Source organism: Sinocyclocheilus grahami, unplaced genomic scaffold (genome assembly GCF_001515645.1).
Source record: "Sinocyclocheilus grahami isolate Dianchi unplaced genomic scaffold, SAMN03320097.WGS_v1.1 scaffold553.1, whole genome shotgun sequence".
NCBI lineage: Eukaryota > Metazoa > Chordata > Actinopteri > Cypriniformes > Cyprinidae > Sinocyclocheilus > Sinocyclocheilus grahami.
The window spans coordinates 1,134,626-1,149,678 of NW_015505732.1; the positions used below are offsets into that span (position 1 = coordinate 1,134,626).

At 37.1% G+C, this 15,053-nt stretch overlaps 1 protein-coding gene across 1 annotated transcript in view; it reads right to left on the reverse strand.

The window, feature by feature from the left end:
* LOC107556016 (ankyrin-1-like) overlaps positions 1-15,053 on the reverse strand; it is a 154,781-nt gene that overhangs the window by 90,098 nt on the left and 49,630 nt on the right. Inside the window, exons 3-7 of the mRNA XM_016238982.1 lie at positions 8,432-8,533; positions 3,464-3,562; positions 2,426-2,524; positions 2,042-2,140; positions 868-1,053 (exon numbers count right to left, since the gene is read on the reverse strand). Of these exons, the coding sequence (XP_016094468.1) occupies positions 868-1,053; positions 2,042-2,140; positions 2,426-2,524; positions 3,464-3,562; positions 8,432-8,533 (585 nt within the window). The remainder of the gene's footprint in view (positions 1-867; positions 1,054-2,041; positions 2,141-2,425; positions 2,525-3,463; positions 3,563-8,431; positions 8,534-15,053) is intronic.

The following is a 15,053-nucleotide window of genomic DNA, read 5'->3' on the forward strand; positions in this document are numbered from 1 at the left end:
CACGTGTAATCTAACACGATCATCAGACATAAAACAGCATCAAAACTGTGTAACGTTATGGAATAAAATGTCGACTCCGTCTACGTTTTGATTATCATTCTGAATTCAATTAATATTTTTTCAGCTTTTTGTTCAAAATGGTGTTTATTTATTCCTTTATTTATGAAACTTACCCACATTCAAGTGTTTACAAAAAATAATGCATGAAGCTAGAATAAAACGTTTTTGTTTACAAGCAGATACTCTGTTCTTTTGATGTTTTGTATGTTCAGATATTCATGTAACAATACGAGTATACTTGAAGTATAAAACTATTAAACTAGTAGTTTACTGAGACTATACTTCAAAGTGTACTAAAAATGCTACAAGTATTTAATTAGTAAACTATCAGTATACCTAGTTCACTTTTAGTATAGTTGCAGTACACGCTAAAAACATAGATGTAAACTAGTTGTGTACTCAAAGTCTACTACTGTTATACTTAAAAGTATACTTGTATATACTAGAAAGTGGGCCAATTTAGTCCCAAGGAGTATTGAAATAGTACACTTACAAGTATACTACTAGTACTCTGATATATGTATACTTACTACATATAGTATACTTAAAAATATAATTGAACTTTCTTTAAGTCTACTTAATAAAATAAAATACTTATTCAAATAAACTTGAAGTATACTTCTTTTTGGTAACCTTGCTGAATAAAAGTTTTAATTCAAAATAAATAAAATAAATTACTACTGACCCCAAACTTTTGAACTTTAGTGTGCTTACACAGATTTATATGATTTATTATGATACATTACTAGATGTCCAGTTGAATAGGAAAAGAGCAAGGAAAGAGGTTTTCCATCAGTTTACACAAACCTTGCTTAAGACATCAGGATTTGGGTCATTCTGTAAAAGCACAGCGGCAGTTCGGGTGTCATCGTTTCGGGCAGCGATATGCAGTGCGGGAAGGCGGACCTTGCCCTTAGTACCGTGGTTGATGAGCAGGGCCACCACATTCTCATGGCCCTGCTGAAGAGCCACAGCAAGAGGGGTAAAGCCATCCTGCAAGAAAGACAAACACACAAGACACACATTTTCAGATTTTTTTTTTTTTACATGAACACCCATATTTCTCTCAATAACCTGAAAATGGCAGGTTAAGGTAAGTGTGCAACCTCTGTTGGCTTAACATGCTAAACGTTTCCTTTTGGTGCAGTAAAGTTTGATCCGACCCAAAAATAAGTGTGCTTAATTGTATTGAATGTGCACTTGTAGTGTACTTCATATCTTAAAGTAAATGTTTAAATAATGTACTTGCAAATAATATAATACTAATGAAATAAGTGTATTTAAAGAGAGACACTTTCATGACTGTTTCTTAACACACTTAAGTGCACATTGAAATCATGTCAAGTTTTACTTTGAAGTACATTTTAAATCATTATGTTTTAATAATCTTTTGTCATCCTTTAAATAAGTGCACTTATTTTAATGTGTTGACTAACATACTAAAGCACATGTAAAGTATGTGATTGTAATTTTAACTGCAGTGTTATATTAATATGTGATTTACAAGTTAATATGTGCTAAATGTACTAAGCTGCTTCAAATATACAAATATATTTAAATACATGGCATGCAATACAGTTATTATGAATATGAATAATCATGACATGCAAAGATATCCTTAATTCCTACATAAGTGGGTTAAAAACACCCTTAAGTTCAGATAACTGCATTTAATATAAATTTAATACAATTATAATACTTTTTCATTTAATTGCAATTAACATGCATTTAAGCATCCGGAAACATTACATTTGGTTAACTGTTTGGTTATACACATTACTCAAAATATCTCCTTTTGTGTTCAACAGAAGAAAGAAACTCATGTTTGGAAGGGGGAGTAAATGATGACAGCATTTTCATTTTTGAGTGAACTATCCCTTTAAGATTATTCTTTTAAAGTATATTATTCCACTAATACATACTCATACATTTTTAAAGGCATGCTAAAGAGTACTGCTTTATTTCACAAGCGCAGCATTACCTCAGTTGGAATGGTCTGATTGGCTCCATTGTCCAGGAGAAACTTCACAACCTCCAGGTGATTCTCTTGTGCAGCCATGTATAGAGGAGTGAAGCCCTTCTGTTGCAGACAGACATAAACACCCATATGCAGATACAATACCAAACTAACAAGCACACAAATACACAGATGACAATACAGGCAGACAGATTATAGTTCGGACAGCAATGCTGCATACATTTAAAAACACTCAACTGTTCAAATGAACTACAGAACATCCAACTGGGGAGAAGAAAACACATAAACCACTCTCTTATATTGTGATTTAGGTCAACATTAGGGGACTGCTCGCAGATAGCTGAATATTATACAGTAACACAGTAACCAACCCGGTTATTAGCTCACCTGAGACTGAGCGTTGACATTGGCTCCATAGTTAACCAGCTCTGTGACCACCTGCTCCTGTCCAGCTAACGCAGCTATGTGAAGAGCAGTGTTTCCTTTCTATAAGAGAAATATCTTATTTAATGACACAGAAAATGTTTTATTTTTTCTAATCACATGCATTGTTTTAAAAATCAAGCATTCCGTTGTGAAAAAGTAGAGTGCCTAATTGTATTAAATGTGCACTAGTGTACTTCGAATTACAAACATATATATTTGTTTTATTAAAAATGTACTTGCAGATTATAGAAAAATTATAAAGACGCTTTAATATGTTGTGCGTTTTAATAGACCGGTGACGACCGCACAGAGTAGCATTATAACAGATCTTTCAAGTGTATCTAGTAGCTGCTTTACCCCACATACACACGACCGGAAGCAGCGGAAGCGCGCGACTGTGGCATAATAAAAGCTCCGCTGCTTTACCCCCCATACGCACGACCAGAAGCAGCGGAAGCGGTCGACTGTGGCATAATAAAAGCTCCGCTGCTTTACCCCCCATACGCACGACCAGAAGCAGCGGAAGCGGTCGACTGTGGCATAATAAAAGCTCCGCTGCTTTACCCCCCATACGCACGACCAGAAGCAGCGGAAGCGGTCGACTGTGGCATAATAAAAGCTCCGCTGCTTTACCCCCCATACGCACGACCAGAAGCAGCGGAAGCGGTCGACTGTGGCATAATAAAAGCTCCGCTGCTTTCGAGCCTTGTGTCACGTTCGTTCAGCGGCTTCGCTTCGACGGCTTTCAGCCTCACTCTGCTTCATTCTACTACGTTAATAAATCATTAGCTCATCCATGAACATGATTTCTGCCCGAGTCCCGTCGGATTGCGATGGCTGTGAGGATGAAGACGACAACTCCCATGATTGCACACTCAGTCACGGCGTCATCAAACTACGCCTTTGTCTCTTTGTTTATTTTAAATACGCGCCCTCTAGCGGCGAAAAATTACATACTGTGCCTTTAATTCTGGTAAATGCCTGGCCACCAAGTCTTACCTTTGTGGTCGTCTCTAGAACAATACCGTGGTGCAATAGTTCCAGCACCATTTTAACATGGCCTTCTTTCGAGGCCAGGTGCAGCCCGTTGAGTCCATTCTGTGAAGAGAAAGAGACAGCAGAGCAAACTCACTCTGAAGGTGATTTGATCTCAAATTATGCAGTCTTGTAATGTCCCAAAGAGACTGAAATGGGGATGTGGGGGGTTGTAGATCACTCCCACTCTCACGAAACACACAGAGCACTGTCAAATGACATCAACCGATGATGATGATGATGATGATGATGATGATGATGATGATGGTGATGATCAGGCCGGTGGTCTCTCTGCTGGGAAGAATACAGGCCATGTGGGATAGGTCTAACCTCACACAGCCTTCCTTCAGCCTCACAGGACATGTGAGGTTGGACCTTTCTCACATTGCTGATATTATCCCCTCCGAGTGTAGAGACCACTCACCCCATCTCAATGTGTCTCAAAGAAAGAAACGAAGGAGCAAAAGAAAAAGAATGGATGGATGAAGAAGAAATACTGAACAGATATAAAGCTGCATCTGCAGAACAAAAGTTGCACAATTAAGTGGCGATGCAGAGATGTCAAACTCTGTCATTGGAAAAGGTGTAATGATCAACTTGCACACCTTATATATATCTTTTTTTGCATCAGTCAGTAAATGTTAATAGACATCTCATTTATGTAGAGTATATTGATTACTGCATTATATAATATTTTTGTGGGGGAAAAAATAGGCTTTATACAGTAGTTCTAAGCAGAATGCTAGCATTCTGTTCCAAACAAACACAAATATCCATGCAAAAATATTTTCTTAATTAGTATACAAAAACAAATGTATCTTTAATTTATTGGACAATATGTTATGGAAGAGAATAAAGAATGTATAAGTATAAGTGTACTGTTTGTTCACATTGACAAATCGCTTTTTTTTCTTGTAAATTTTGTTAGATATCTGCTAAAAACAAGACAGCAAAACATTTTATTTATGAGGTTAAAAAAACATATTTGAGTTATATTCACAGAAAACAAGTCTGTTTATCTTATACAGTTTTGTCAAGTAAAGGCCGATTCGGATGGTAATTGTCTCTCATGGCGACGTAAGCTATTCTCAAAATTTACAGGCGTTAGTCAGTGATTTATTGCCGTCTGAATCCAGAATTTTGGTGTTTTTCTCCCACCCCCCGCATAAAAATCCCCGGATGAACTACAGTCCGAATCCACATCTCTGAGTTTACAAGAAGAAATTGATTCAAAATTCAGTGCCGAACACAGTAACTGTTGCACTTCGCCGTGATTTGCATGCATATTTATTACTGATTTGTTTAGTTTTTTCAATATTTCATAACTGCTCCACCACAGCGAGTGGGAGCTGTTAAGAACAAAAAGAAGAAAGAGAAGAAAAGCACACAAACATTTGAAACGGGTCATTTTTGTGGAAGCAACAGGTATGCAATACAATTTTAAAATATGTATTATATACAATTATATGCATACAAATATTAACCAAGCAGCTTTATGTTTATCTCATGTAAATAAGAACTTGCATTAACTTATGTCTGCTAATCTCCACATTTTTAGTGACATCCATCATTTCGAGAGATAAAATGCAAGACAGAAAACCATTTTAAGTAAAGTGTGTCACTATTCTTCTATAGTATTATACTGAACTGAACGACAACTTCAGTGATTATGATAGGAACGCACTTTGTGGGATTCAGTTGCAAATTGAAGAAAAGTTAGTTTTTCAATGAACTTTGTGACACAAAAAAGTGCAAAACTCTGACAAAATTTGATTTCTTGATGATTTGATATTTTAATAGTGATTTTATAATTTCAAAATATAAAGCAAAAAGTAGAAATGAATGACTAAAAGCCAATAAGTGCTCCTCTGCTGCCATCTACTGGTTATATTGGTGATTTGATGTATTTTTAAAAAATGTATTTTAAAATGTATTTTATTTTATTAAGTGTTTGTTTACCACAATGTATATTTTGGTCATCCCGTTAAAAATAACATTCAAATTGGATCATTTATAGAGCTTTAAAATGCTGGAAATAGTTTTGTGGAATGCTTGAAAGTCACAGAAAAGTGCTTGAATTTCTCTCTCAAAGGGTTGTACAAACCCTGAAATTAATAATGTAAGAACATCCGACTATTTCTGCAACAACACTATGGCTATAGTTAGCGTTACTACTTCTGGTTTTGTGCGTCAGCGCTGTTTGATCTGTTTATAACAGATAATTCTGTGCAGAGTTTGAATGCTTCTCGCTAGATCTCGCAGCCAATGTTGCCAGATTGGGCGGTTTTGAATTTGAATGTGCGGGTGGACAAAATTTGGGCTGGTTTGGGGTCAGTTTGGCGTATGACATTTTATTTTCAGCAGACAATCATGCGACTGGCCACGTGAGCACGATCACAGAACTCGCTTCTCCACTGTGAATAAATCAACATCTGAATCCATGAGTTTTATCACTGAGGTGCCATGTAAATTTGCTTTTACAGACGTCCACACGAGAAACTATTACCGTCCGAATAGGGCTTAAGTCTGTCTTGCTTTAAGAATGTTTAGATATTGAATTTAGGCCAAGACAATCATACTAAGAAAATATTGTTTTTGCAATATAGCCTATGTGTCCTATAGCTCAAGGGTCTGGCAGCAGGTTTTTGAAAGAGCTCAGCGGTGCATTGTGAGTTCAGTAGACCTACTCACACGTTTGCTTCAGTATGACGACTAAATGGAGCAAAACGCTGAAGTCATCACACACAACGCATGCAGGCATTAATCAAAGGGCATGGACATGTCAGTTTACAAACAGGCTAAAGGGAAAAGAAATGGACATGAATGCATCTACTGTACACACACAATAAAATCTGTGCGCAATTCAGACACGGAAAAAGAAAATTATTTCCAATCAGGTCCACCAAGGTAAAGAAGGTAGTTTAGCACAAATATCGGGTGAAAAGACACACCCTTAAACGGCACAGCAAGCAATTTGAGTTGAACCGGACATGTTCACACACGTTTGCTTCAGTATGACGACTAAATGGAGCAAAACGCTGAAGTCATCACACACAACGCATGCAGGCATTAATCAAAGGGCATAGACATGTCAGTGTACGAACAGGCTAAAGGGAAAAGAAATGGACATGAATGCATCTACTGTACACACACAATAAAATCTGTGCGCAATTCAGACACGGAAAAAGAAAATTATTTCCAATCAGGTCCACCAAGGTAAAGAAGGTAGTTTAGCACAAATATCGGGTGAAAAGACACACCCTTAAACGGCACAGCAAGCAATTTGAGTTGAACCGGACATGTTCATCAAAGAAGAGTAATTATGAAATCTGAACACTTAGCTACTCTCCTGATCTTCATCACCTAAGTAGCATTCTGAGCCATTGAAAGCCACTCTTAAGCTTGGCTGGGAATGGCATTCAATACCAAGGCTTATCCTGAAGTTGCTCTCTGCCCTGCTCTTTACCATCTCTGGAGCAAAATTCAAGACGATATGTGACCCTGGAGCACAAAAGCAGTCTTAAGTCGCTGGGGTATATTTGTAGCAATAGCCAAAAATACATTGTATGGGTCAAAATTATCGATTTTTCTTTTATGCCAAAAATCATTAGCATATTAAAGTAAAGATCGTGTTCCATGAAGATATTTTGTAAATTTCCTACCGTAAATATATCAAAACGCATTGCTAAGAACTTCATTTGGACAACTTTAAAGATGATTTTCTCAATATTTAGATTTTTTTGCACCCTCAGATTTTCAAATAGTTGTATCTCAGCCAAATATTGTCCGATCCTAACAAACCATACAGCTTAAGTACTTATTTTGAAAAATTGACCATTTTGTTATGAAATCTGAACACTTAGCTACTCTCCTGATCTTCATCACCCAAGTAGCATTCTGAGCCATTGAAAGCCACTCTTAAGCTTGGCTCAGAATAGCATTCAATACCAAGGCTTATCCTGAAGTTGCTCTCTGCCCTGCTCTTTACTATCTCTGGAGCAAAATTCAAGACGATATGTGACCCTGCAGCACAAAAGCAGTCTTAAGTCGCTGGGGTATATTTGTAGCAATAGCCAAAAATACATTGTATGGGTCAAAATTATCGATTTTTCTTTTATGCCAAAAATCATTAGCATATTAAAGTAAAGATCGTGTTCCATGAAGATATTTTGTAAATTTCCTACCGTAAATATATCAAAATGCATTGCTAAGAACTTCATTTGGACAACTTTAAAGATGATTTTCTCAATATTTAGATTTTTTTGCACCCTCAGATTTTCAAATAGTTGTATCTCAGCCAAATATTGTCCGATCCTAACAAACCATACAGCTTAAGTACTTATTTTGAAAAATTTACCATTTTGTGGTCCAGGGTCACATATGGATCTCACTCCCATTATAGGTAAGGTCCTTCTGATCACCAGTTCTCCTACCCTCTTAAAAATAAAGGCTCTTGGCATTGATGCTTCCACTAAAAGCCTTACTATCCATGGAAGCTTTCCATTGCACAAAAGGTTCTTCATAGTGGAAAAGGTTCTTTAGAATTTTTAAAATGTAGAATTTAAAAATTTCAAAAGGTAAAACAAAAAGGTTATTTTAAGAACTAATCACTTAAAGGTTCTTCTATGGCATTGCTGCAAAAAAAAAGCCTTTTGGAAGCTTTAATTTTATGAGTTTAAGGACTATTGTCACATCACGGAAATAATGAAGTGTGCGAAGTGGCCCTGTGTGCTCTAGATCATCTGAGATCACACATCTTTCACATTTTGTCTTCTAGAGCGCCTCTCGAGATCAAGCATTTATCTGTAAGAAGATTCACTTCTGCAAACAGACATTTCACCTCCAAATGAAGCCTGGCTGTGACTCAATCGAACAATGAATCATATGTTTTTTTTTCCTCTTGAGGAATACAGGGAGTTGAGGAAGTCTTACCTGATTGGCTGTGTTGACGTCGATGCCATTCTTGATGTGGTCGAGAGCCTTTTCCAGATTACCTGAGCGAGCTGCACGGAGGAAACTGGTGCCAGCATCAGCCTGAGAAAAAATACAGGAAGTAATACAGGAGGGTAGAATTTAAGAGTTAGAAGTTTTAATGGTTTAATTATATTGTGAAAACTGCTTTTGTGCCAGCTCTCTGTATTTCCAGAACTTCATAGAATCTCACATGTGAGGAGTGCTATATAAGATAACAATTGTGACAAAACATTTGTGAGCCTGGAGCACAAAAGCAGTGTTGAGTCGCTGGGGGATATCTGCAGCAATAGCCAACAATACATTGTACGGGTCAAAATTATAAATTTTTCCTTTATGCCAAAAATCATTAGGATATTAAGTAAAGATCATGTTCCATGAAGATATTTGTAAATTTCCTACCGTAAATATATCAAAACTTAATGTTTGATTAGTAATATGCATTGCTAAGAACTTCATTTGGGCAACTTTAAAGATGATTTTCTCAATATTTAGATTTTTTTGCACCCTCAGATTCCAGATTTTCAAATAGCTGCATCTCGACCAAATATTGTCCGATCCTAACAAACCTTACATCAATGGAAAGCTTATTTATTCAGCTTTCAGATGATGCATAAATCTCAATTTCGAAAAATTTACCCTTATAACTGGTTTTGTGCTCTAGGGTCACATTTGGTTAACTTTTTTATTTTTTTAAATATTGATGTTGAAGTAAAACAACAACAGCAACAAAATGGGACAAAACCAGAAAACACTGTAAATGAAAACAAATCGAAGGACAAGATTTTCAACATTAGATACATACACAAATACATACAGCACACCTGGGTAAAAAGATAACATGTTGTTTTCTGTATTTTTTTCCTGTGTGAGAAAGACGAATGGACACACATGTGTACTGTATATTTTGTCGACCTTAAGTACACAAACATTCAGATTATCTCCTTATAACTGGTTTTGTGCTTTTTTATTTTTTTAAATATTGATGTTGAAGTAAAACAACAACAGCAACAAAATGGGACAAAACCAGAAAACACTGTAAATGAAAACAAATCGAAGGACAAGATTTTCAACATTAGATACATACACAAATACATACAGCACACCTGGGTAAAAAGATAACATGTTGTTTTCTGTATTTTTTTCCTGTGTGAGAAAGACGAATGGACACACATGTGTACTGTATATTTTGTCGACCTTAAGTACACAAACATTCAGATTATCTCAAAGAACAGACAAACTGCAAAAGGAAAGAGTAAAAAGCATCAGAGCAGCGGTTAGAATGAGAGAAAGAACTGGAAAAAGTTCATTCATATTTTATCTACTGTTAAAGCTCATTTGTTCAAATCAAATGATTCTCAATAAAACCCAAAACCAAAGCAGTCAGACACAAAGACAGATAAAGAACGAATCTGATTGTTCTCTATTGCAGTGACCTTCCTAACCTTAACATTCATCTAAATATAGAAAATTACTGAAAAGCATTGAGTTTTTTTTCTCTTCTCAGCAGTGCATCTTCAAAATCATATTAAGAATATTTGGCATCAAGACTCAAATAATAAATAAATTGAACACATTATTATACGTGGAGACAAACTTTCTCATCATTATAGCTTGATGATCAAAGCCAACTAGAGGCTCATGAGGGAGCTGCAGGCTGTGTGTGCGGTTGTGACAGAAATTGCAATGCTATATTAAATAAATTTGTGTAATTAACTAATGAAAAAATAAATATAAAAATTTAGAAGTACACACAAAAAAAAAAAAAGTTTGGACACCCCGGTCCTAAGATGATTCACTGAGTATAAATGAACCATTCCATGGTTTCTTCAGTCTGATAAACACACTAAACAGAGGTTTTCACACTTTCAGCCAAAGATCAAATGATTTCTAAAAAGCCCATTTATATAGAGTACATACACATTTGCATAATTCCAGAACAACTCCTTAAGATTTTAATCACATGTCTGGATTCAATCGCTTCTGTGGCTTAAGTGAACAGATTTCCACAGATTTTCACATCCTTGAGACTGAGCTGCATTGTATGTGTTGTGTTGTTGCTGGCGGCAGTGGGAATGTGTGAGAGTGTGTACCTTCACGAGCAGCAGGGCTGGTCCACTGATCAAATATACTTGACAAGTACATGGAGACATGGACACACACACACACACACACACTCACTCACTCACACACACACACACACACACACTCCCTCACCCTCACACACACACACACACACACACACTCACTCACACACACACACGCACACACACACACACACTCACACACATTCTTTTAAAAGCACAAAAAAAATCTTACCGACCCCAAACCTTTGAACAATAATGTATACTATAATCTAAAAGTATATGTACAGGATATGGGATACTCTATGTAGTAATAATGTGTACATTTTGAGACTTTTTTGCATATATGATTAAATTTTTTCTGTTATATTTCCTAAAACCACGTGCTATTTTACACAGTTAAAAAAGTCTTATATTTCAATATTTCAAACTTGGTACTTTAAAAATCACTATAAATGATTTTTTTTTTTGCAAAAATAACTTACCTAACCCTAACAGTAGGAAGAGTGACAGATTTTAGTCTTCTTTCTAAGTTTAAGTCCAGATTTTTGGTTTAGATTTTTATTACCTTTTCAGAAATGCATTTTTTAACCCTGAAACATTTTTTGGAGAGTCCCCTACATGCGTAAAATGTGAGGTCACTGTACACGAGCGTGTGTTTGCAGCAGATAAGGCACTGGAGACGGTCATGTAGACCACACCTCATTCCTTGCCAGTGGCTTGCTTAATTCTCCACACCTATACAGCGTACCACTGTACGCCAAGAGAACAAACCAAAAGATGCTGGTTTTAACCCTTACACTTCAAAAAGGAAAAATAAAGCATAAATAAAGAATGTTATAGTTTCTTCTGTCTCCCAGCTATGCAAAACATATTGAAAAACATGACTCTATTTAAAACCAGTTACATTTCATGTTACAACATGAACTTGCTAGAACATTTTGCAACAATGCAATTTCATCTCTCTGTTTAAAAAATTAGAAAAATAAAAAATGAATAATTTGAGGCAAATACATTTTAAAATACAGCTGGCTGGATGGGTGCCACACATTTATAAGTGTAGTCACATTTTGATATCACTTGTGACTGTTTTAATGTGTCCTTGTTACACATGTGACACACTTCTACCCAATACTAGATAATGGCATAAGTCGCTCTCTCCCCACTTTTCCATTTCATCGAGCGTTTTCAATCTGCGCAGATCTGCTCGATGCATTCTGACAAGCAAACGGCCTTTCTGAATGAGCCTTTGGGAAAGGACACATTATATCTGTGTGTGTGTGTGTGAGTGAGTGAGGTTTGGCACTGTTTCAGTCTGCAGAAGGACTTACAGTGACAAAGACCCTTGGAGGGTGGGGGGTACTTCAGGAGTACCAAGCCTGGTGACAATGTCCCAGACACGGATGGGGAGGGCATGGTGTGTGTGTGTGTGTGTGTGTCTGAGGGGGGCCCAGTCTCTTTCAATAAAAGAAGCAGCACTCAACACTGTGAACCACCAAATCCTTCTCCTTACTCTCAATGAAGCAGACATTACAGGCTCAGAGCAGAACTAACCAGTTACCATGAAAAGGATCTGCTTTATCGCCACATCAACTACCCATTCATTTTCCACAGGATCAGTGCTAAGTGTATTCTGACTTCACACCAAATCACTTAGTCAAGTTATCACCTGGAAATGCATTTGTGCATGGATAAATGCCCATCATCTGATGCGGAATTTACTAAAAACACTGCTGTTCATCCCAGCCAAGAAACATCCTTGCCAAGACCTCGTCATAGACAACACGGTCATTTCCCCACATAAAGCCAAGAACCTTGGCACCACACTGGACAACGGTCTGTCATATGCATCCCACACGCTACCCATACTCAGTGTGCACAAATAGCACCTTCAGGGGAACAACATCTCGTCACTGGGGCAGTACCCTCAGAAGGACATCTTCGTACCTCATTTACCCCTAAAAGGTTCATAGTACTACAGAGTACATTCCACAACTCTAAGTTACTAACATGCACCTTTTAGGTGTAGATAAGGTACAAAGTTGTCCTTTTAAGGGCACTTCACCAGTGACAAACTGTTATACCTCTAAAGGTTTTTTTGCACAATTTTTGCACATTTTTTCTGGCACTGCACAGTCAATACATTACTTCTGCACCTTTCTAGGCAAGCTACTCAGGTCCTATAGTACAAGCCCTAGTCGTATATAGTATCTCATTTCTGGCCAGCCTCTCAGTGAAACTTCTGCAGCTCATCCAGGATCAAATGCCCAAATTATATTGAACCTTAGTACTCTGTCATCACACCGCCCCTCCACTGGCTCTACATATATTCACTATTGACTAAGATTTTTCCCTCAATAAACTCAAAATTAGCTGCTTACTGATAGTAAATAAGCTAGTTGTTGTAGTAGTTGTGTTCATGTATGGGGTAGGGTTAAAGGCAGGGTAGGTGATTTGGTTCCAAAACATTTTTTATTATGCTGTTTGAAAGTCCCTTCACATCCCGATAGCAATCACTAGGTTAAGTTGTCTAAATGTATTCATATCATCTATCATCGATCCGAGGGCTACGATAGGCTGTCCTGCCTGTCAATGTATGTATTTGCATACCTCTGCGCACCCTGTTCACACAGACATGGTACGTCATCAGCGCGTTCCGTTACGCTATTGCAGACCGAGTGAGAATGGAAGGTGTTATTATTTTAATATTATGCACTTTGGACTGTAATGTTTTCTCACCGGTTCATGTGTTTTGGAGGAGGCGTGGCTTTGGAGAGTGATTTGCAGGGAGGGTGGGATCTTATGCTTTCAAAGCTAGCTTGCTATTGCTAGCCTCTCTGAAATTGCCTACCCTACCTTTAAGGGATCTAGAATATGGCCATGCAGAATAAGGCATTCATATGAGCTTTTTAAGTTCTAATAAACAGCCAATATGCTAGTAATATGCATGCTAATAAGCAACTAGCTAATAGTGAATAGTGTTCCCTAACCTAAAGTGTTACCTCTTTTCCTATCAGATAATTTTTCTGAATTGCATTCTTACCATCTGTTGATCACAAAGGTCTTACACATGCATAGCAAATGATGAGCCACTGGTCAACATGCTCTGAGGTTCCGGTAAGGAGTTATTAGTGGTTAATGGTCAGACCAAAAATTGTGAATCCCAATATCCAGATTGCACTTGTTATGCATGGTGATTAGGGGTGTAACGGTTCACAAAATTCCCGGTTCGGTTCGATATGACACAGTGATGTCATGGTTTGGTACATTTTCAATACAGGTGTGGGGGGGGGGGTAATTGGTTACGTCGCAATGTTGGAAACCATGAAGGCAACCCAATGGATATCACGCAAGCAACGTGCAACGTTGCGCAAGAGTTATGCCGGTTAACGTCTTAATCTCAGTCAATTCATTATGCAGAAAGTGAAAGTAAAAACAGAATGATGGAGCTTTCGGCATCTGACATATTCTCAGAGATGACGAGAGACGAATCTACTTCAATATATGCTGATAACGTTATATAGCTAACTGTTTCTAATATTAAATAGTGAAAAAAATGAGAAGAAACATATTTCGTGTTAAACAGGTTGTTTTTGAAAGTCGGTGCTTGAAATAAAAGCTTTTTATTTCATTGATTTTTATTGATGACTGAAGTGTTAATATTTTAATCATAGACCTATATTTCATTGTATAGACCTGTTTTAAAATACCTTTTTTAAAAACATTTTAATTCAGGAGTAAATAGCGTAATCTTTTGTTATCCTCGCAGCACGTCAGTTATTTGGTCATTATTGCAGGGCAAATTTATTTTAATTTTAATTTAATAATAAAAGTAACTTCATAATAATAATAGGCCTAATAAAAATAATAATGTAACAGGCCTACATTAATTGGAAATGCCAAATCCTCTTAATATTGCCAATAATTGATGTTTTTGACAATATCTCTGGCTATCGTCGATACAAGATCATCGTCTTTCGATGCAACCAAGCAAGGGGAGGTTATCGCAGGGCTGCTGGGCAGACAGCACATTGCCTGTTTCGTCGTTTAGGCTGCCTTGTTGAGCGCAGTGACACTGAGAACATTATATTTCACACACTTTAAGCTCTTTTATTTTCCAAATGTAATAGGATTAGTCCAGCGAATCGTTCGGTTTGTAATGCGTACCGAACGGTTCAATACGAATATGTGTATCGTTACACCCCTAACGGTGATGACTTCCTCTGTGTTCATCCTTACACCAGGAAGAGGAGACAAAAGAGCTCAGGTGCAGTTTGTTGGGTGGAAACATGAATGCAGAGTCCAGAATACAACAACTGATCAGTTTAATCCTCTTTGGAATTGTCTGGTGTCGTCAAAGTTGCAAAAAGCAAGCAAATTTGTAGTTAATGTCTTCAAAAATGTTCTTACCTTCATGTTTTCTCAGCACCTTTTAGATGGCTGACAGAGAGAGAGATTTTTTTCCTTATATTCCACTGTCTTCAGTTGAGTGTCTTGAT